Source organism: Astatotilapia calliptera, chromosome 18 (genome assembly GCF_900246225.1).
Source record: "Astatotilapia calliptera chromosome 18, fAstCal1.2, whole genome shotgun sequence".
Taxonomy (NCBI): Eukaryota; Metazoa; Chordata; class Actinopteri; order Cichliformes; family Cichlidae; genus Astatotilapia; species Astatotilapia calliptera.
This window is the reverse complement of record NC_039319.1, coordinates 381,732-403,485: the sequence shown is the minus strand read 5'-3', so window position 1 is coordinate 403,485 and position 21,754 is coordinate 381,732. Positions and strand designations below refer to the sequence as shown.

The 21,754-nt window shown below is 45.7% G+C and overlaps 1 protein-coding gene across 1 annotated transcript; it reads right to left on the bottom strand.

The window, feature by feature from the left end:
- Window positions 1-8,818: 8,818 nt before the first annotated feature.
- Window positions 8,819-14,829, bottom strand: LOC113010265 (zinc finger protein 664-like). Its single transcript, XM_026149266.1, has 3 exons — window positions 14,693-14,829; window positions 11,463-11,604; window positions 8,819-10,459 (listed from the first exon to the last, which is right to left on the bottom strand). Exons 1-3 carry the CDS (start codon window positions 14,714-14,716, stop codon window positions 9,120-9,122), a joined length of 1,506 nt encoding a protein of 501 aa, XP_026005051.1. The 5' UTR covers window positions 14,717-14,829; the 3' UTR covers window positions 8,819-9,119.
- Window positions 14,830-21,754: the final 6,925 nt, after the last annotated feature.

Here is a 21,754-nt window from a genome sequence, read left to right as displayed (position 1 = left end):
GCAGTGTGATGGGGGCGGGGCACAGCTTACCTGAGTGTTACAGCTGCACCGTCCGTGCCTTTAAAGTATTACATACATAAATGCCGATATGCTAAATCCCCCCCTTCATGGCCTGCTCTTAAAAACGACCTCTCCCTGTTCCGTAAATCTCTTAAGTTAATAAATAAGCCCCAAGCAATCAAAATGCATAGATTTTTAGAAGAGTTTGATTTTTCTTAGCCCCTTATTTAAGTTATGTGTCTTCTTTATGGAACCTCACTTTTAGAGATTTTATGATCCCCCTTGTCTTCTTTATTTCTGTTCCTTGTTTTTCATTCTTTTTTTATTCTTATTTATTTTTGTATTAGTTATTCATCTTTTTATATTATTATTATGTAGATGTGTGAATATGGATGTGTATGTATGCGCGTGTATATACATATATATATATGTGTGTGTATGTATGTATGTTTACTTTCAGTTATTGTCGATTTCACTGTAGTGTATAGGAGATGTGATTCTGTTCTGATTGATTTAATATGTCGCTTGTCTCTTTGAGATTGTCATTGTTATTGTTCTAAATAAAGTTCATATAAAATAAAAAAAACCGTCCGTGCCTTTAAGATGTCAGGTACCATCTTCTGACGTCACAAAGCTCCGATGAGCTCAGACTGGTTTATTAAACATGAAGCTGAGTTCACTGCACCGCAGCCACAGATCTCAGTCCTGCAGAGCCTGTGATGATGTCATGATGATGTCATGTGAAACAAACTGTGAGGAATCCCGAAGAACAAAAACAGCTCTGAAGCTAATCAGCCTCCAGGCCGCTAGTGTCCTTTAACACACTCTCAGCCACTTTATTACGAGTTTTAAAAACAGAGTTTTCAAAGTAAAACACCAAATTCGACACACATTTATCAAAGCTGAGACCGGAAAACCGTCAGAATCAAGCGGCTGGGCTCAAACAGCGAATCTCAGTGTGGGGTTGAAAGGTCAGCACTGCAACCCACACTCAGACCACCTGACCAGGGCCCTATTTCAGGAAGCCGGTTTAGTGCAAACTCTGAGTAAGTATACCCTGAGTTAACGGAAACTCTGGGTTTTCGGTTTCACAAAGCGAGTTTAGATTAATTCTGAGTGAGTTACTATGACGACACACTCCGTGAAGCTAACCTGCCCCCTAGCAGGTTTACTACAACTAACCCTGACGTTCTCCGCCTCTTTGTCAGAAACCTGACAGTAGGAAGTGTCAGACATGGCGTGCTCCTTCCTTGAAGAGCCAGTAGATCGTGAAGCCCAAATTCTCCGCAGAGCTCTCCGCCGGGAGAGAGTGATTAGAGCGCGTTTGGACATTTTATCATTTCCTGATGATTTCCTGTGTGAACGTTACCGTTTCTCAGCACAATCAGGCCTAATATTGCTCATGTGACACATCGCGGACATTCTCTCAGTTCTGTACATATTATTTGTATTGCACTTCGGTTTTTTGCAAACGGGAGCTTTCTGTATAATATTGGTGACGCTGAGCACGTTTCCAAGGCTACCGTCTGTCGGGCAGTCAGGAATGTTACAGTTGCACTGAAACGTCTCCTGTACTCGTCTGTGGTGTTCCCCGGTCATAGACCCACAAGATTCATCAAAGAGGGATGCCACAAAATTGCAGGTATCAGGATGAACAAAACTTAATTTATGATGTGGTGATACTTGAACTACTACTTAAAGTTTACATTTGTTCTCACGGTTCCCAGGCGTGATTGGCTGTATAGATGGCACTCACATTCCAATCATTGCTCCTTCAGTAAATGAAGGAGACTATGTGAACAGGAAGTCTTTCCACAGCATTAATGTACAGGTACATAGTTCCCTGTAGCATTTCAAACTAACAAATTATTTCATTATAGTAATGGATGCTAATTTGTGTTCTCTGCACTGTGAAGATCATATGTGATGCTGCCAACATTATCACAAATGTGGAAGCCAAGTGGCCAGGCTCTGTGAGTGGTGGTGGTGGAGGACCCCCACCTGTTTTTTCTGTTGGCTATAACGGGTCACATTTGAGCATACAGAGTAAGCAAATATGTACTTGTAATGTGCTCAGATAATTTCAATAAGTGCTTACAGAAAGAAAATTAATGTAGCCTCTAACTGCAATTGATTTACATGGGACAAACAGACCAAGCACTATGGCTCATAATACAATTACACCTTACCTGTTTGGACTATATTTTTATATTTCATTTTTACTTGCTACCAGGAACGTTTGGGGCCTGTTGGGTTGCACCTGCGCTCACATCACATCACAAAATAAAATGTATGAAATAAAAAATAAAATATAATAAAATAACGTGTTAAATGGGTGGAAATCCCTCGATCAATCTTTAAATTAACACTCACGCATTGACTCTGTCGGCTATGTTTTGCCATGCATGCTCTCTTTCTTTTGCAGCTGTGGCTGTGTTACTTTTTTTCTGCAAAATTTGCATATTATCAGCATATGCTGCCATCAGAATTTCGGCCTCAAGCGCTGTAAAATACATTGACCGCGCCTTCTTTCCCTCCGTCTCCATGGTGACTCGCTTAATCTGTGCTCCACTAATCAGGGCTTTATGTATCCTCGTGCGCGCGTTTAACTTGGGGTTAAAGCAACTCCGCGTTGACTGAACTACTTGTTATCAGCCTTTCTGAAACCGAATATTCCGAGTTGGACAGTTCGGGGTTACTCAACCCTGAGTATCGTTTTTCACTCTGAGTTTTCTAAACTGGCTTCCTGAAACAGGGCCCCGGTTTCTGATTGTGAGGCTCCGCCCAGAGTCAGGAGGGGCATTCAACAGCTGTGTGTCTGTGGCGATGAGCTCGCTGCCTGTGATTGGGTGGCTGAAATTAGTACTGTCTGAACTCAAACTGGAAGTCACCTTAAAGCTGAGGTAAAACTGTTGGTCTCACCTAGTGATGGCCAAATGAAGCTTTCCGAAGCACTGAAGCTTGTATTGAAAAACGGTTCATTACTCGAAGCTTTTCAACACAGTCCTCTCCGGTGACATCTGGTGGTGAAAACTTTGAAGAGCAGCTTGAATCTGCAAAATAAAACGGACTGCTCAATCATCGCTGCTCACTCAAGAGTGGAGTTCTCTCTGATATTGGGCCACCGTTCCGTTGCTTTGAACATGTAATTGGTTTTGTTTTCTCGATTGGGGGGCTGAAAAAAATGTAATGCGTATCTGCGTAATACATTTTGATCAATAAACTTTCCCTATTTAAACATGCACTATGGTGGCCTTTCTCTGCTCATAACTCCTTGATGTTGGTAAATACAATAAGTGAGCAATATATATAATATACATATGATAACACACAGCACATTATGGAGTATGCCCCTGCTGTGAAGTCCTGCCTCCATCTACTTGTCGTTTAATCACTGGACAGCTGGACAGGTTCATACAAAATATTAGATTAGGCCAATTGTCCTATACATATTTTTGACATAGGGGTGGGATTGATTGTGAACTGGAAAGGGAAAATGCTTAGGAAGCTGAGTACGGCTGCATCGTCACTGATTTGTAGAATCATTTTGATTCGATACAGGATCCGATTCAATTTGATTGGAATCTGGAAAGTTTTGCCTCAGTCAGAAATATTACAAGTCTGATCATTTAACAGTATATATCCATAATTTCGTATCTATTAAAAGAAAGCTGACACATGTGAGACTTAATTAGAGATGTAAACAGAGAGTTATGAAACCTGCAGCTGCAGAAGCCAGCGAAAAAAAAGAGGCAAACACAGCGCGGACCCAACGACACACCAAAATCTGACTCTGACGCGTCGGGTCCGCGCTCTGTGTTCACGTTTGTATGCAGAATCCGTAAACCTGCTCCCAGTTACTGTTTTAGCTGCATGGTGTTTGACGACATGTTGTGAGGTTTAACCTGAGATGCTGGCGTTTCAGGCATAATAACGTTAATTTACAAATCGACTCGGGATTGTAATGAATCAATATCACTTTATTCAATTTAGCATGGATTGTAATCAGAAAAGCGATAATCAAAACCCACCCCTAATCAAGAACTTGCAAAGTAAAAACATGATCTATGTCAGGTAGCCCTTTTGTTATTTACATTTAAAAAGAGGATTAGTGTTACTGTGCGCTGGCTGAGTCTGTTTCTTTTCTTAGAAATAGTTTCTCCTGCCCTGGAGAAAATCCACTTGCATGGAACAGAAGAGGCTGTGGAGTGCAGGAACTACACTGCAAGCTGGTAGATATGCAGGTATTCCTGGGTCCTGCAGACTATCACCTAACAACAATAAACAAAATGATTTTCTAAACTGTAGCAATGTCATGTACGTATAGTGTCAAATACATTGTTGTAGTCTTCATTAGCTTTAATTCACATGGAAGTGTTCCTAAAGTCATATGCTGTAATGATATTTACATTATGAAAACATGATTTTGGACATTTCAAGTTTTTCACTTCGGCAGATAAAATGAATTGAGCAAAATCAACTCAAAATATTCCCACACGCCAGAACGTCCTCTCTTCCTCGCTGGCTCCATATCTGTCAGTGGAATGATCACCTCGTCGCTCTCTGTCACCATCAACACACTCCACGAATCCCGTGGATGATTCACTTCCTTATATCCGTTTGAATCAGGTACCGAAGCAGTTACGTGCGTAATGAAGCTTCGGACGTCACTGGTCACGTGACTTTTGCCAAACGAAGCAAGCCTCGACACAGTGCTTCTGAACCAGTGTGTTGTTTTTTTCGACACACGCTCCGGAGCGTCAGCTTCAAGCGGGCCATCACTAGTCTCACCTTTTATTTTCCAGTTTTACCGCCACTCTGTGGTCACTCAGCATGTGTCAGATGTAACCTCATCAACCAATCAGGGAACAGAACAGATGTCCCTAGCAAATGGTGGTTACTGGGGGTCACTGAACAGTTTGCAAACCAGTCTGCAGGCCTGGTGTGACTGTGGCGTAAGCCAATCAAAGTGTGTTTAGGGTCAGCAGCAGTCAGAGGGGTTCTCGTTTACACTGACACACTGGAATAAACTGATGATGTAAGACGGTTTCTGTATGCTGATGTCAGTGTGGTTCATGCTCAAAACCAAGGTCAGGAAGTTTAAACAAAGTCAGAGGTCACACAAAGCCGTGAACCTTAGTGACTCTGAACACCAGAGGCGGAGGCAGACATTTGATACACCCGGGGCTTAGCCCTAAAGGGTAGTATGGGCTCTGCTTTGAGTTTGTTCAAAAAAGAATGACTTCATATAGGGAAAATATATATCACATGTGCAGGACACCTTAAACTAGGTTTTTAATTAAGCAGCAAGGCAGAACAAAGTCGGGGCTGCATCAAGACACGAGGACTAAACCCCAATTCAACCAGACCCAGAACTGATCCGGAATTAAAACAGGACTACAACAGTTCAAAATCAGGACTACTGAGGACTTAACCAAGACAGAACCAGAACCAGAACTAGATGATAGCAGCACTGAAAATCATCATAGACCTGCACTACACTTATTTTTTAATTCTACCAAAGTACAATATTTAGATTCAGAGAAGTTTATATAATTATTTATCCTTGTTGTGCAAACAAGCCTGCATAACTTAATAAATATGGTAGAGCTGGGCGATATATCGAGTTTTTAAAACATATCGATATATTTTTATACGAGATATAAGATGTGACAATATCCTTTATATCGATATAGTCTATGTTACGTTATAATTATAGTTGTGGAGCCGCAAGTTTGCCTCTCTTTCGTCCACTTTTGTCTCTACGCAACGTTACTCCGCCTCTCCTTCACTGAAGACAACTCCCCCTCCTCCCCCATCGCTTCACGTGCAGGCAGCGACAAGACGGACACGGCAAATCTCCGTTAACGAGTTACTGCGCATCGCCCCATGCGTGGGGCTGTACGGCGTCAACGTGCTAACGAGCTAAACACGCTAACGAGCTAACCGCGCTAACGAGCTAACAGCGCTAACCCTAAAATCCTTTCATTCTCTCAAAAGTTGATAGCGCGCCTTATGTATGAATTCTGGTTGTGCTTGATGGCCGCGAACCGATTTTATGTGGAACACGGCGCTCAGCAATCTGTCAAAATGTTTGAGTACGACTTTGGTAAGCTACGGAGCTGCACCGCTTGATAGATTGTCGGCGCATTACGGCTACCGAGGAGCTTCGCGGAGTGATACGTACTGTGCATCAACGTAATATTACCTTGTGTGTGTATAAGGACCATAAATGGCACCTGTAAGAGACGTGGTTATGAAGCGGATTTCAAACTCCAGGCTGTCAGTCACACAGTAAAACTTGGGAACAGAGCAGCTGTGAAATCTGTCTTTGTTATTACGCTCAGCGTCTTTTAGTTTACATTTTGACTGCACAATTGTGAGCTCTTTGTTTAGCACAAAAACAACCTTGTTTTCTTTTATTTATGGAGCATTATTATTTAATGAATGCTCATAATTTAATTTTGAGTAATTTTTCATGTACATCTGTGCTGTATGTTAATAAAAGTGCCTGTGTGACATCTGGGACACAGCTTTGACTAAGAACTCTTTTTGTTCTTACTTTATGGCTTAAAAAAAATATCGAGATATATATCTTATATCGCCATCCAGCTAAAAAATATCGAGATATGAATTTTGGGTCATATCGCCCAGCCCTAAAATATGGTATCGTAGGTCCTCATGTATCTCGTACCTACGATACGGTGATACTTTTGGTAAACAACAATTTGACTAACATGTGTGTCTCACCTGCTCCTGTTCATCTCTGTTCTGTCCTCGTTCTCCCTCTCTGTTCCTCTCTCTCTCTTTATTCTGACATTTAACTAATTCAAAAGATATTTCAATATTTATTTAACCAAAACAAAACAAGTTGACTCTAAATTGATGTTGTGCAGTAAAAATTGTTCTTGTGTTTTCCATAAAGTGTAAATATCTGTTTTCAGCTGTGAATATACTGCTGTGTGTTGAAGTTCCTCTTGTTTTGCATAGAAATATACTGAACAACATCCAAAGCATAATATATAAAATAACATCTACCAGAGTTTTTTCTTTGAAAGAAGCTCCTTATGTCCATTCTTGTGTATCAGTGCATAACTGAAACCGATTTATTTCACATTTCACTGTGTGTTATACTTGTATAACTATGCATGTGACAAATAAAGAACCTTGACATTATTTAGCCGTGGAGGGAAACAACTGAAAATATGAAATAAACACATGTAAGCTGAGACTCTCTAAAGAAACAGCTGTTGTTGTTCGGCTTTTCATTTCGCCATTTGTTGATTCACTCGAAGAGCGAGTAACGTAACATGGGTCAAGTGATCAGTTTGATATCAATCTTTCATGATTCACCGTCATATTTACATTATCTGTACAGTACGACTGATTTGCTTTGGTACCTGGTCGAACTTCTCCTCTGTCTGCCTGGCTGCGTTTCTCTAACAGCGCACTCGCAGGCAGCAGCTGCCCCGCCCCCTCGCTCAGTCGCTTAGTGCCTGAGCTCGGATCAAAGCAATATTAGGGGGGATTTACGCACAGTCGTAAATTCCCACAGTGTGCACTATGTGCTTCGAATATTTTGTGTAATTTTTTGTTTTATACAGTTGTCAGCCAGACATCTAACTATGAAAAAATTACTCCATAACAACCCGGGCTTAAGCCCAGTAAGCCCCCCCCCTGCTCCGCCACTGCTGGACACACCAGCTGCACATGTTTCTGTCTCTTTCAATCACACTGGCACAGTTTCCAGAGCAGAGTTTGTGTGGGGTCATTTGTCCTTATGCTAAAAAAAAAAAAAAAAAAAAAAAAAAAAAAAAAAAAAACACACACACACCATGGTGCACCTTTAACACACCTGTGACAGGTGACTCTGTCACTTAGCTGTCAGGGGGGAAAACAAGAGAAGTCACAGGTGAAGCTGCAGGTCAAACTTTATTGGTAATGACATGATGCGCACCGCTAAAAACACGGTGTCACCAAGAGCGCAATGCACAAACATCATGGCTGATTCTTTGGAAGCCTGCTGGGTTTGGAGCGCCACGGTCTCAGCAACGCCAACGGTCAGCGGCAACAGTGTTGGGCTGAAACAGAATATATGTACCTGTGTTATGCATTTAAAATACAAACGTGTATCTGGTCTTTTCCAGTTTCAGATGTTAGGCTATGCCCTCTCTAATGTCAGCGTCCTGTTAATGTTGGTGGGACCCGGAGCCAGCACAGCAGAGCCAGCAGTGCACGGGCAGGAATGCATTTCTTACTAGGAAAGTCCAAAACCACATTTAAATGAGAGAGGGATGAAATCTGAGCGTGCAATGCAAACTCTGTTTGTCAGCAACCGAGCTGCTCTCAGCGTCAAAGACTCCAACCTAAAGAAACATCTGGAAGTACGTTCTGTTTAAAAACGAACATTAGCCGACTGCAGCTAGCTTGTTTTAGCTGTGGTAGCTACCTGGGTCATGTGCCACTTCAGTATCTGTGATGTACTGTTGCTATTACTGAAGGCTACTCACCACCGAGCTAACACTGTTAGCTGGCGTTAGCTGAGGTTAGCAGACAGAAACAAAACATGACTGATACAGTCATATGTTGCAAAAAGTGCAGCCTTACCTAAAGTCCACCTACTGTTACTCATTTATACTAAGACTTAAACATCTAGTTGGTATGGCGGGTAACCTTCAGTAAAAGTAATAAATCACACAGTTAAATCATGTAGTTAGAAAAAGCATGATAATATGTGAAGTAATCCAAAGTATTCAGAATAGTTACTCTCATTGAGTAACGTAAAGGAAAACGTTACAAAATACATTTTGGGGCATGTAATCTGTAATCTGTAGTGGGACACACTTAAAAGTAACCTTCCCAACACTGCGTGCTAACGGTCTGCGCTAACAGCGCTAACGGTCAGGAGACTAGAGTGGCTTCTCAGCAGCATTCATGTCCATAGAGTCAAAGTTCACGTCAGAACAGCACAGTATGGTAGCGCTGCTGCTCTGTGAGATCATTGGTTGGTTGAGGACCACCATGAAGAAGACATGTTGCGGTTGGAGAAGCTCCTGCTGAAACTCAGGCGGTGATTAACATATTTAACATGTCAGGGTAGTGTTGAAAGGCCCCTCCCCTCACTCAGCGGGCCGGTGGTCGGTGAACCTCTTTAGGTGGTAGCGCAGAACACCTCGGGTCTTGAAGGTCTTGCCGCAGCTGCAGACGTGCGGCCGCTCGCCGGTGTGGTCGAGCTGATGAACACGCAGCATGGAGCTTGTGAAAAAGAACTCGCCACAGGTGATGCAGTAGTGGCTCTTCTCGCCAGTGTGCTTGGAGCGCTGGTGGCTGACCAGCGAGCCAGACGTGATGAAGCTCTGGCCGCAGTCCTGGCAGGTGAAGGGCCGCTCGCCGGTGTGAATCCTCTCGTGCGCCCTCCACGAGTTGTGGTAAGAGAAGGACTTCTGGCAGTACGAGCACTGGTACAGCTTCTCCTTGGTGTGCGTGCGCCGGTGCACCTTCAGGTAGTGAGCGATGGTGAAGCTCTTCCCGCAGTCATTGCAGGTGAACGGCTTCTCGCCCACGTGGAACAGCGTGATGTGGGACCTCAGGTGGGATGACTGCGTGAACCGTTTCCCACAGGTGGTGCAGAGGAAGGGCCGCTCACCGGTGTGGGTCACCATGTGCGCCTTGAGATGGGGCGACTGCGTGAACCGCTTGCCGCACTCGGAGCACTTGTAGGGCTTGAGTCCGGTGTGCGTGCGGTCGTGCAGCTTCAAGCCCTGCAGGCTGGAGAAGCACTTGCCGCACTCAGTGCAGTGGTAGGCCTTCAGATCCTCGTGGGTGCGCTGGTGGCATCGCATGCCGCTCAGCAGCTTGAAGGCTTTGCCGCAGGTGGGGCACTTGTGCGGTTTCCTGTTGGAGTGGGTCACCTGGTGCAGCTTCAGGCTCTGAGGGTTGCTGAAGGTCTTGTTGCACTTGGGGCATGGCAGCAGCTTCCGGCTCTTGTGGGACTTGCGGTGGAAGTTGAAGCCCTGGTAGGATATGAACATCTTATCACAGACGGTGCAGTGGTAGCACTTCTCGCCGCTGTGAAGCTCCAGGTGCTCGCTGAGCTCGTCCTGCTCTCCAAAGCCGTCCCCGCAGAACCAGCACTTAAAGGGTTTGGTGCCAGAGTGCGTCCGGTGGTGGGTCTTCCAGTCCCTCTTCAGAGCAAAGGTCTTGTCGCAGTAGGAGCACTGGTAGGGCGCCGTGCGGTCGTGGACCTGCTGATGGACAACCAGGCTCATCAGGGTCGGGTAGGTCTTGCCGCACTGCCAGCACTCGTTGGGCTTCTGGCCCCGGTGGACCCGCAGGTGAGCCTCCAGGTGGGACTTCTTGTAGAAGCCCTTGTTACACTCGTGGCAATACACCATCTTCCTGCCCGTGTTGGTGGCCTGCTGCTGCCGCTGCCTCCGTTCGCTGAGCTCGGGGTGATCACCTGTGGGGAAGCGGAGTTCAAAGGTTAGAGACGAAGAGGAACGGCGACATCCACACAGCCACAGCCAGCAGGCAGTTCATTGATCCTGCCGTCCAGCTGCCGGGTTAACCAGCAGGAAGAGGTTTTCCTCCGATTCTGTTCCCAACACACGGAAGCCCGAGGACATCACGTCTCCTTTGTTAGGAAACAGCCACAAACACACTGCTCTGTCTCAAAGACACAGTGTTTGAGGTTATGGACAAGACAGCAGAGCCGGGTATCATCACTTCTAGAATCGATTTGATTTTGACTCAGAAATGTTGTAATTCTGATCACTTATCAGCACATTCCATATTTTATATCCATGTATACAAACAAAGCTGACAGTGTGAGACTTCATCACAGCAGATGTCTTTGTGTCAAAGTAACTGAGGATAAAACATGAAGCAGATTTTCCTGGCCTGGCGTTTTATAGCAGATAACTTTCAAAATAAAACCATGACTCAACATTACCTGATGCTGCAAATTACAGACACAGCTGAGAGTTCTTTGACCTTTAACCTCAGATTCTGCTGTTTCTGATAAAATATGTTTATATTTAAAAACCGATTCAGGATTTAATGAATCGATGTCACTTTTTCAAACTAAAAAACGATTTGAATCAGAAACTCGATCACTGAAACCCAAGTTAGCGGTTCTGCTTTCCTCGTTTCTAAGGGAGTTCTTCCTTCCTACGTTGCCTCCTGCTGCTGCTGTGCAGAGTCTAAATAATCTGCAGCTGAAGCAGCAATGCAGAAATCTGAGGCATGGCTGAGTGATGTGGTGGAGATCATCACTGTGACGTCTCTAGTTTCAGCAGCTTGTTTCCCTTCCTGTCACTTTCTTTTTTGCTTCATTCACCTGAATTAAAGGGGAAGTTTCCATCTTAGACATCTGAATGTCTGACCTGACCGGAATAAACGCGATTTGGACTTCTGCTCAGACAAAGCAGCCACAGATATCTGATATTTTAATCATGAATTACCCAAAGACAGGAAGTCCCGCCCCTCCAGCCACACCCTGCAGTCACTCAGCTTGACTGACAACTTCCTGAGGATCGGGTACGAGCGGATCTCCACGTCGCCCTCCGGCTCCGTTTTCACCTGAATGCCGGCGAACTCCTCAGCCTGGAAGGACAGATTTCAGACAGCATCGCACGGTGAAAACACACGTGACCGCACAAACACACTTCATTCTTATTCAGGGTCACATGACTCTGCAGCAGCTGCAGTGACGGGTGTGACTTCATGAAGGATTTGAACCTTTCAAACACAAACAGACATCTGTAGCTTTAAATTTGAGCACAGCTGTTCTGTTACTGGCCACCAGGGGTCCTGACAGGTCAGCTCACATTAGCAAACAAGCTGCGTCTGTCCACCTGTGACGGTGCACAATCACCTGTGACACACTAACACGCATGTATGCAATAACTGTGCTGCACAACATTCTGAGTAATGTGCAGAGGGGCTGTAAGGGCGGAGGAGCAGGGCTCATTTCTGCGTCTGTGCTGGACTGTTACTGTGGGTGGGGCTTCATGGAGCTCCACACACAGCAACAGGGAGGTAATGCGTTACTGAAAGCTAACGTAGAAGCTAGTTTAGTTAGCACTGACATGTCGCATAGGCTGAGGTTAGTTCCTCAGTTTTCAGGCCCCTTCAGTCAGGAGACAGACACCATCTCTGAAGATCCAAACCTCTTCATCCTGCCGCCCCTCCCTGAGCCTGGCTCTGCTGCAGGTTTCTTCCTGGTAATACGGGAGGATTTCATTCCCACTGTCCCATCTGATCGTCGGGGTGTTATTGTAGGGTCTACCTTACAATATGAAGTGACTGTCGTTGTGATTAACTGCTATGAACATAAAATTGAACTGAATGCAGCCGGGCAAGACGCAATCAGACAAAGCCAGTAATCAGATTACTGCATTATCGAAATGAGGAACACCGGGGGCGGTATCGATCAGGTGGCGTGTGCGACTGTCAGCCTAACTAACCTGCAGTCAGCATGCACTCCTGAGCTCAGTGTCCTCATGGTGCACATTTTTCTTCCAGTCCATCAAAGATCAAATCACAGCGTTCCTGAGTTTCTCCTGCAGGACTGAAAACTGGCGCTGAGCGGACACGGGTGTTTGTGTTCCTGCAGGAACTCTGCGTGGTAACTTACACTGACCGGATTGTAACCTGACACCATGACCTTTACAGAACCTGACGTGCACACCACCGCGACTTGAATAGAGATTAAAATGTGACGTCATTTCTGGGGTAAAGCCGCAAAGGATTGTAGGTACGAGTGGTAAGCGGTACTAGCGCACACAGGCTTTCACGTGAAAACAGTTACACAGCGATAAAAAGAAACACAAAAATAGCAAGAAGCTGTTGTATTATTAACTCATTCACTGCCAGCCATTGGCAGTGAATGAGTTAAACCCATTGACTCATTCACTGCCATTGACGGCTATAGACGTCAATGGCAGTGAATGAGTTAAATGCAACAGCCGGTCGCATGACAGCCACGGGAAGCCGACGGGTAAAGAGATCGGTTGTTATCGGATTACGTCGTTGAAGAGAAATCGTTCGAGCCATGTTTCCGAAGTAACAAAGAGGCGACGGATGGCCTGGATTGCAGCCATTCAAAGACCAAATATGACGTCCCAGAACACTCCAGCTCACAGGTTAGTCTGCTCCAAGCATTCCCACAAAGGTCAGTCTGCTGTTGTAGTTATTACGTATTTTATCATAATTGTTGATGTAGGTTACAAATAAGTCTTATATTGATTTGAATTGAATTCATTGCTGCTTTGTTCACTGTGGCTTTGCAGGCTAATGTTTGTTGTGTTTTGTAGAAAAACCAGCCAACAAAATGCTGGGATGTGATCCAGGCTGGGCCCCTCTATCAGCCTGGGTCAGACCAAGTTTAAAGCTGCTACCACAGCCAGATCTGATCGGTTACGAGAGAGAGCGAGATCAAAGCAGCCACGAAAAGTCTGCATACATGTGCCCAAGTGTTGCATTGAAGCAAGCAAGTGATGAATAACTGTTTTCCAGTATGTTGTTTTGATATGTTTTTTGCATTGTTGATTTGTTTTTCACTGAAGCAGCTAATAAAGCACAATTGAATACAATGTTGCCTCTTTCCTGTAAGACTCTATAATAGAACGAAATAATAATGCCAGTTATAAATAAAGACAATAAATTGAATGAATTACGAAACACTCATTTTATTTCTATTGCATCTGAAAATGTTGTGTAACACTACAACCTGAAATGACAATTAGATGCGTTTGCTGTGATGGAATCGTCCAAATCACCACAGTAAACTGGAGCTGGGCTTGTTGCAGGGATCTGACGTTAATAAACGTGAAGTGCATGCACTCACGCTTCGGACCGTATAATAATAAATATGTGCGTGATGAAAGTCGGGCAGCAGGCTAACGTCCCTACTCCACTCTGTATGCTCGTGTGGGTCTGACCCTTTCACTCCTTGGATTTTTTTTGCCTCTTCGTGCGGAGCTACCGAGTTCTCCTTCGTTTTGCACAGAACTGTTTTGGGGCAAATAAAATGCAAGTAGGGATTAAAACCACAGAATTAATGATTACCGGTGCTGGAAATGCTAGCGCTTGATGCAGTGTATTGATTTTGCTGCCACTCATACCTACAATGCAATGCGCGAAAGTCACGTGGTCTGTCGACCTGTGGAAGATGGCGGCATAAGGAGAAAAGGACTTTCCAGTTGGGACTCGGACGCCGTGCCTGATGATGCGTGTTATCTTTTACACGTGTTCAGGTTGTTTCATGCTGTGATGTTTGTCTGTTTCCAGGATCAATAAAGTTTTGTGTTGTTCTCTATAGTGAAAGATTCACGACTCTGATTTAAGGAGGTTAATCTATGAGCCCCCCGCCCCGTAAGCCCCCTGGCTACGGCCCTGTAACATCGATCGCTCATCAATAATCAGTCGAACGAATCCGTGGATCAGTAACCGAGTCTGGACTCCGTTCAGTGTCCGCTGCTCGGACCCGGAGCCCCTCACAGCGGGCCTGGCTCCAGCTGGGACGGTGCTGACAGCAGCCGCAGTGGGAGGCTCGGGTTCGGCTCGGTTTGAGGGATTCCTGACCGGAGTCCAGATCACCGGGGCTAGCCCGGTTAGCTTAGCCGCTCACATGACCGTGTCCGGGGGATCGGCCCGGCTCAGCCCTGCTCGGCTCGGCAGGTGTGCTTACCGGTGCAGCGGGGACGGGCTCCATGGTCCCTCCGGTTCGGTCGCAGGTTCCGGTTCTGACGGAAAAGACGAGCGAGAGTCCGGAGCGGCTAACAGCAGAGCAGCTGCTCCACTTCCGGGGGAAAGGTCAAAGAAAAAAACAAAGAGGAAACAGCGAGTGACCCCACCCCCACCACACTCACACACACTCACACACACACGTGTGTGTATTTATATCCTCGTGGGGACCTTCCATTGACATAATGCTTTCCCGAACCATGAAAAATGAGCCCAGCTGTAGCCCTGACACCACGTGCTGAGCGTGGAAACGCCCTCAGCCCCGTGGGGCCAAACCCAGGTCCCCACCAAGATACAAGGACACAGATACCAACATACACACGCACAGACACACACACACTTAAATGCATTTATCAGTAACCGGGCCTCACGTAGGGTTGCTTAAAAAACGGAATCGTCCCGTATTTCGAAACAAAAGTACACGTCCCGTATTGAGCTAATAAGGGACGCACTTTGTCCCGTAATACAGTGAGAATCAAAAGTAGTCTATAACTTTTAATGGAATTAACGCCTTGTTTGAAAACATAATTCCCAGCCCCTCTCCTGCTTTGTGACCAATGAGCTGACAGCACACTTATGACAATTCGAGTATGACAATTCAGATTACCGCTCATCTCATTGGTCGAGGAAAGGTCGCTTAGGGAGAAAATACCGGAAGACAACAGGTGACCACAACAAGAAGCATGGCCAACAGGGAAACAAACGCTGACACTGCGGTGCAAGTCTCGGACGACAGTACACCTAAAGCTGGGCAGACACTGTGCGATTTTTTCAGTCACGTTATTCAGCTCCTGCTCAAACTGCACGATTGACTCGCAGGGGTTAGAAGTTCATAGGTCACGATGCAGGTCTCACACTATACGGCCCGATGCTCTGATGCGACCTGAGTCACACTGTGCCTCCATAACATGAAGCTTATAACAGAAAATCTGTCGCGCTCTCTCTGTCTTTCACTCACACAGACACACCACCACCATCAACTTTGCTAAATTGCTAATGAAAAACATGATCAGCTGTGATTGAGCAGCAGTGTAAATCCAACTATTTTCATGGTTGTTGTGGTCGTGATCATTTTGTGAGGCCACATCGAAAAGGCTCGGATGAGCTTTCCAAAGTTCTACAAGTTGTGCCTCCATCGCTTGTGTCCAGATCACACGCTGCACAGCTGTGCTGCTCCGTCTTTTTCACCGACGTTTACGTGTTTGCGCGTGAGCAGCTGCAGTGACACCCTCACGAGCGATTGATGATCGGGAGCTGGTCGTGAGGTGTTAATCACTTCTCGTTACCCCACGTATACTACACGATGCACGATGAAGGCCAAAATCGGTCCGATCACTCAAAAATCGTCTCAAAATGGGCCAAAAACCGCACAGTGTGAGCCCAGCATTAGAGCAGCAATGTTTGTTCCCCTCAGAGAAAGAAAAATAGGCTGCAAAAGTACAGGGAGGACTGGGAAAAGGAAAACACCTGGCTGGGAAAGTGCACGATAACACCTATAAAGCGCACTGCACTGTGTGCCGGTGCACTTTTTCTTGCTTCTAGTGGTGGCAAATGAAGAACATGAGGGGCCTGAAAGCTCGGGGAACCCTTAACCAATTTCTTGTCCACCAGGCCGGCAGAAGCAGATATGGGATGTAAACACTGGTTTGTTGTTTAAACCCTCTGGTTAAGGTTAATATGGGCATGTGCAGTGAATATCAGCACTATGTGGCCAGAAGTGTGATAATATAATTTATTTTGTGTAATAAACAACTGCAAGGATGGATGATTACAACAAATAGATGACTAATACATAAAAGTAATACATAGATGAATAATGATGATGAGTTAAGATGCGTAACCATGGGAACAAGCGGGTTTACAAACAGGAGCAGCTGATTAGCATTAGAAAAGCTGAAATAATACCTCAGCTGAAGCCAATTGTACTAAATGCACTAAATGTGCACAGTTACAAGAATGTTTTTGTTCTATTGTTTTCTATTAATTTATATAATTTTAAGTTAAGCAGGACAGAGTTCTTTTAAAGAAAGATTTACTTATATTCTCCAAAGTTAAGCATGACAGGCTTCTGTTTAAGAAAGAGACCTGTTTTACTGTGTTAATGTTGTCATTTTGAGCTAAAAATAAATGGCTAAATGATCATTTGTTTCCCATATGGTCATATCACAAAGAATATGCATCTGCTTAAATCAAATTCAAGTCAAATGCTTAAAAATAATTTCACACACAACAAAAAAGAGCTACCACACTGGGTTGCCCGGCCCTGGCCACGAGGTGTCCCTTATTTATTTTTCAGGGAGTTGGCAACCCTAGCCTCACGGTCCCAGCAGGCTGCAGCAGGGTCACCTTTAGGACGACAGACTGAAGGATCCAGGTGAAGTGAGCGCTGCTGTCACTGCGAGCTGCTGTTTCATCAGCAGCAAAGCTTTCAGGAGGGTGAACACCAGGAAGGCAGCAGGACCACATGCAATCCCAGGTCAGGTCCTGAGAGCCTGCGCTGAGATCTTCAGCCTCACCACATCACTTCTTCACTTCCTGAGGTCTGGAAGCGCTTCTGCTCCCTCAGGGCCAAAACAGAGAAAATGAGGAGGAGCTTCTTCCCTCAGGCTATCCGGGCCCTGAACCAGGTGTATGACTGGAGGACTGGACTCGCTCATACATCGCATCACTGCACATGGACTCGAACCATAATAATGCACCTCATTACTATACCTCCCACTGCAAGCTGTTTATTTCAAATGTAACTCTAACTCTTAGTTCAGACTTCTTAGGTTAAATTCTTAATTTAAGTAATAATTACTTTACTTTGATGTTCATGTTTTATCTGTTAAGTTACTTTATTCAGTTCTTCGGTACATTTTTACTGTAGTTTTCTGGTCAGAGATTGCACAGCAGCAATCATTTCACTGCCTCAATATCTATCAGTGAGTGCACGAGGTTTGAATACACACATAATATACAAACAGCACACGCTCATACACACACTCAGCTGACCTAGTTTATTCCCTCTGTGAGTTTGCTGCTCAGGAAGCTGCTGCTTGTTCATCGTGCTGTTCATATTTCTGTAAATACCAGCCGTGATGCTATTACAGCTAAATGTTCTGCTGACTGGGAAACAAACAAAGGAGAACAAAGTGTGACGTGTCAGGTATCCGCGAGTACACCCTCCACAGTTTTTCTTATATCTGTTCATAGGACAACACTGAACATATGTGATACAAATACTGTCAAGTAGTGAGCGTACAGCTGGCATAACAGTAACAATGTGCTGTCCACATAGCCATGTCTGAACTGAGCGCACCCTGAGGTTACCTGCAGCTCCGTAGGACAGGCTGCATCCAGCACAGGCCGAGCTGAGGGCCTCACCTGTGAGTGCTGCCAGCACTGCTGCAGAGGTTTGGGGCGGTCAGCTGAAAATCCAAAGTGCAATCAAGTCATCGATCAAACATTGTATAGATATATAAAAGTAATATACGCGTGTTGAATGATTACTGTGATGTAGCTGAGAGGCAGAGCGAGCTCTGTCTCAGTACAAAGCTCCTCTCTGCCTTCAGCTCGGACTCTGGCCTCCGGCCTCATCCTCGCCGGTTCCTCGCACACGACGCCGCCTCAAAGAACACTGGTGAGTTTAAGCACAGGAGGGGACAGACGTCTCCATATAGGCCTGCAGTTCCCGGCCTCCATACGCTGCTCGACTTCAGGAACACAGCTTTTATTAGCCCCAAACACAACAGAGGTCAGAGGTCACCAACAGGTACTGCAGTCTCTGTCATGGCGGCCGTTGCTGGAAACACTCAGTACAGAACAAACAGCTGCAATAATGTGAACATTAACCGCGACAGAGTGTCAGTCAGACGAACAGGCTCCGCCCCTCAGCCTGCTACCATATATATTTATAGTGTCAAAGAACAGTAATTACAGCTTCTACTGATAATCCTCCTGATAAACAGCAGGCGGGTCTCTGTAACCCAGCCTGCAGACTGAGGGAAACATCCTGTGACAGGACACAGCATCCACGCTAAAGTTCAGAGGTCGCTGTCCCGAATTCAATAAATGTGGAGCAATGAAACAAACCAACAGAAGAGTGCAATCAAACAATGAGTTTATTAAAACACACGCAGAAGAATCAGAATCAGAAAGGGTTTTATTGCCAAATGTTGAGCGGGTTTACAACATTAGGAAATTGCTGCGGTGCTTCAGTGCAAACATACTGTTATAAATACTGTTATAAATTAAGCTTAAATAGACATGAAAATAAAAATGAGAATAAGAATTAAAAGTGCTAAGTAGATAGATATATACATGATATATACATGAGTGCAGGTGGTGATCAGTGCCAAACATGGAATGATGTAGTGAACACAGCGTAGGGTCATGTGTTAGTGGTGGGAACAGTCATACGGTTATTGTTCATGTGTCCAACAGCAGAGGGGAAGAAACTGTTCTTATGGCGAGAGGTTCTGGTGCGAATGGACCGGAGCCTCCTGCCTGAGGGGAGCAGGTCAAACAGACTGTGTCCAGGGTGAGAAGGGTCAGCTGAGATCCGAGCTGCACGCCGCAGTGTCCTGGAGGTGTACAGGTCCTGCAGAGATGGGAGTCTGCAGCCAATCACCTTCTCAGCAGAGCGCACAACACGCTGCAGTCTCTGTTTGTCCCTGATAGTGGCTCCAGCGTACCACACGGTGATGGAGGAGGTGAGGATGGACTCGATGATTGCAGTGTAGAATTGCATCATCGTCCGTGTTGGCAGGTTGAATTTCTTCAGCTGCCTCAGGAAGTACATCCTCTGCTGGGCTTTCTTGATGACGGAGGTGATGGTGGGCTCCCACTTCAGGTCCTGGGTGATGGTGGTACCCAGGAAGCGGAATGAGTCCACAGAGGTGATGGGGGTGTCAGTCAGGATGATGGGGGGGAGTGGAGCTGTGTGCTTCCTGAAGTCCACAATAATCTCCACTGTCTTCTGGGCATTCAGCACCAGGTTGTTGTGGCTGCACCAGGACACCAGACGTTCAACCTCCCTCCTGTAGGCAGACTCGTCCCCGTCCGAGATGAGCCCAATAACGGTGGTGTCATCTGCGAACTTGATTAGCTTGACAGACTGGTGGGTGGAGGTGCAGCAGTTGGTGTACAGGGAGAAGAGCAGAGGAGAAAGAACACAGCCCTGAGGGGTTCCTGGGGAGTCCAGATGCTGCAGGATGAAGTGTAGGGCCATGTTGATGGCGTCGTCTACAGACCTGTTGGCTCTATATGCAAACTGCAGGGGGTCCAGGAGGGGGGCCGTGAGGGTCTTGAGATGGGAGAGAACTAGGCGCTCAAATGACTTCATGACCACAGATGTCAGAGCCACAGGTCTGTAGTCATTTAGTCCAGTGATCCTAGGTTTCTTGGGGACAGGGATTATGGTAGAGGACTTGAAGCAGGCAGGCACATGACATGCCTGCAGTGAGGAGTTGAAGATGCCAGAAAACACTGGGGCCAGCTCGTTTGCACAGTGTCTGAGGGTGGCAGGAGACACGCCGTCTGGGCCGGGAGCTTTCCGAGCATTCAGACTCTTAAACTGCTTCCTCACATCTGCTTCATGAATATGAAGAGTTGTGGTGGGAGGAGGTGGTGTGAAATCCTCTTTTGTGTGGGGTGAGGAGGGGGATGTTGTAGGTGAAGTGTTTGATGATGGTGATGGCTCTATGGAGGGGGGAGAGGTGGGGGAATGAGTGTCCAAAGTGCCTCTATTGTTGGGGCCGTTGGAGGTGTGAAGGCTGCCTGATGGCTCGTCTAAATGGCAGTAGAAGTCGTTAAGGGTGTTGGCTAAGAGCAAGTCATCAGTGGAGTGGGGGGTTTTAGGCTTGTAGTTGGTGATATTCCTAAAACCTTTCCACACAGAGGCCGAGTCATTCTCTGAGATCTGCTGCTGCATCTTCTCAGAGTGCTGATGTTTAGCAATGTCCACTTCTTTAGTGAACCTGTACTTGGCCTCTCTGTAGCAGTCCCTGTCTCCGCTTCTGAACGCCTTACTCTTTTCCAGCCACAGCTTTTTGAGTTTAGGAGTAAACCAGGGTTTGTCATTGTTATAACTCACCCTGGTGCGTGATGGCACAATGCTGTCCTCACAGAAGTGGATATAGGAGGTGACAGTGTCCGTAAACTCGTCCAAGCTGTTAGAAGCAGCCTTCATTGTGTCCCAGTCTGTGGTCTCCAAACACGTGCGAAGCTCCTCCACAGCCTCGTTGCTCCACAGTTTTTTAGTCCTCACGACAGGTTTGGAGAGCTTCAGCCTCGGTCTGTACGCGGGGATTCGGTGGATCATGACGTGGTCAGAAAGTCAGAGTGAAGCGCGGGGCACCGCACGATAGGCCCCGCTGATCGTGCTGTAACAGTGGTCTAAGGTCCTCTCCTCTCTAGTCGGGCATTTAATATACTGCTTGTATTTTGGGAAGCTCATGGCTCAGATTGGCTTTGTTAAAGTCACCAAGAGCAATGATGAGAGAGTCTGAAACCTGTGTGATCAATGTGACAAATATGACCTTTGAATAAAGAAGGAAAACACATTTAATCTTTTTCCATGTTAATACATATTTGTAAATGAATTAAAATGTAATTATTCTGTGATTACAAAGTTAAAGTTGTCTGTTTAATCTGGTTCCATGTCGTGTTGCTGCCACCTAGTGGTGGACTTCAGAGTTGTGCTTGTGCTGCCAGCCTGAGGACTCGTGCCAGGAAAACAGGCTTGGACGATATGGACTGCAACTGCTTATGAACGTTTGGCAGAAAGGTGCACATGTTTGTGTGTTTTACTTTGTGTTACGTTTTATTTGGGTTGTAATTTTATTTTGCTGACAGAATATTTGTTTCCAGTTGTTATTTCACTGTAGTTTTTTGTGGTGTTTGTCGGTGAATGGAAGATTAAAATACAGATTAAATATGGGTTGGAGGATTATTCTAATCCAAACATCAAAAAGAATAACCTGCAGGAGCAGTTGCTAAAATCCAACCTAACTATGCCGACCTT

Excerpts from the sequence above, each read along its gene's own strand:
- LOC113010265 (XM_026149266.1), bottom strand. The coding sequence starts at position 14,716 with ATGGAGCCCGTCCCCGCTGCACCG. Across the intron at positions 11,605-14,692 it reads AGCCCGTCCCCGCTGCACCG|GCTGAGGAGTTCGCCGGCAT; the intron begins GTAAGCACACCT and ends CTGTCCTTCCAG. Across the intron at positions 10,460-11,462 it reads GCGGGACTTCCTGTCTTTGG|GTGATCACCCCGAGCTCAGC; the intron begins GTAATTCATGAT and ends GCTTCCCCACAG.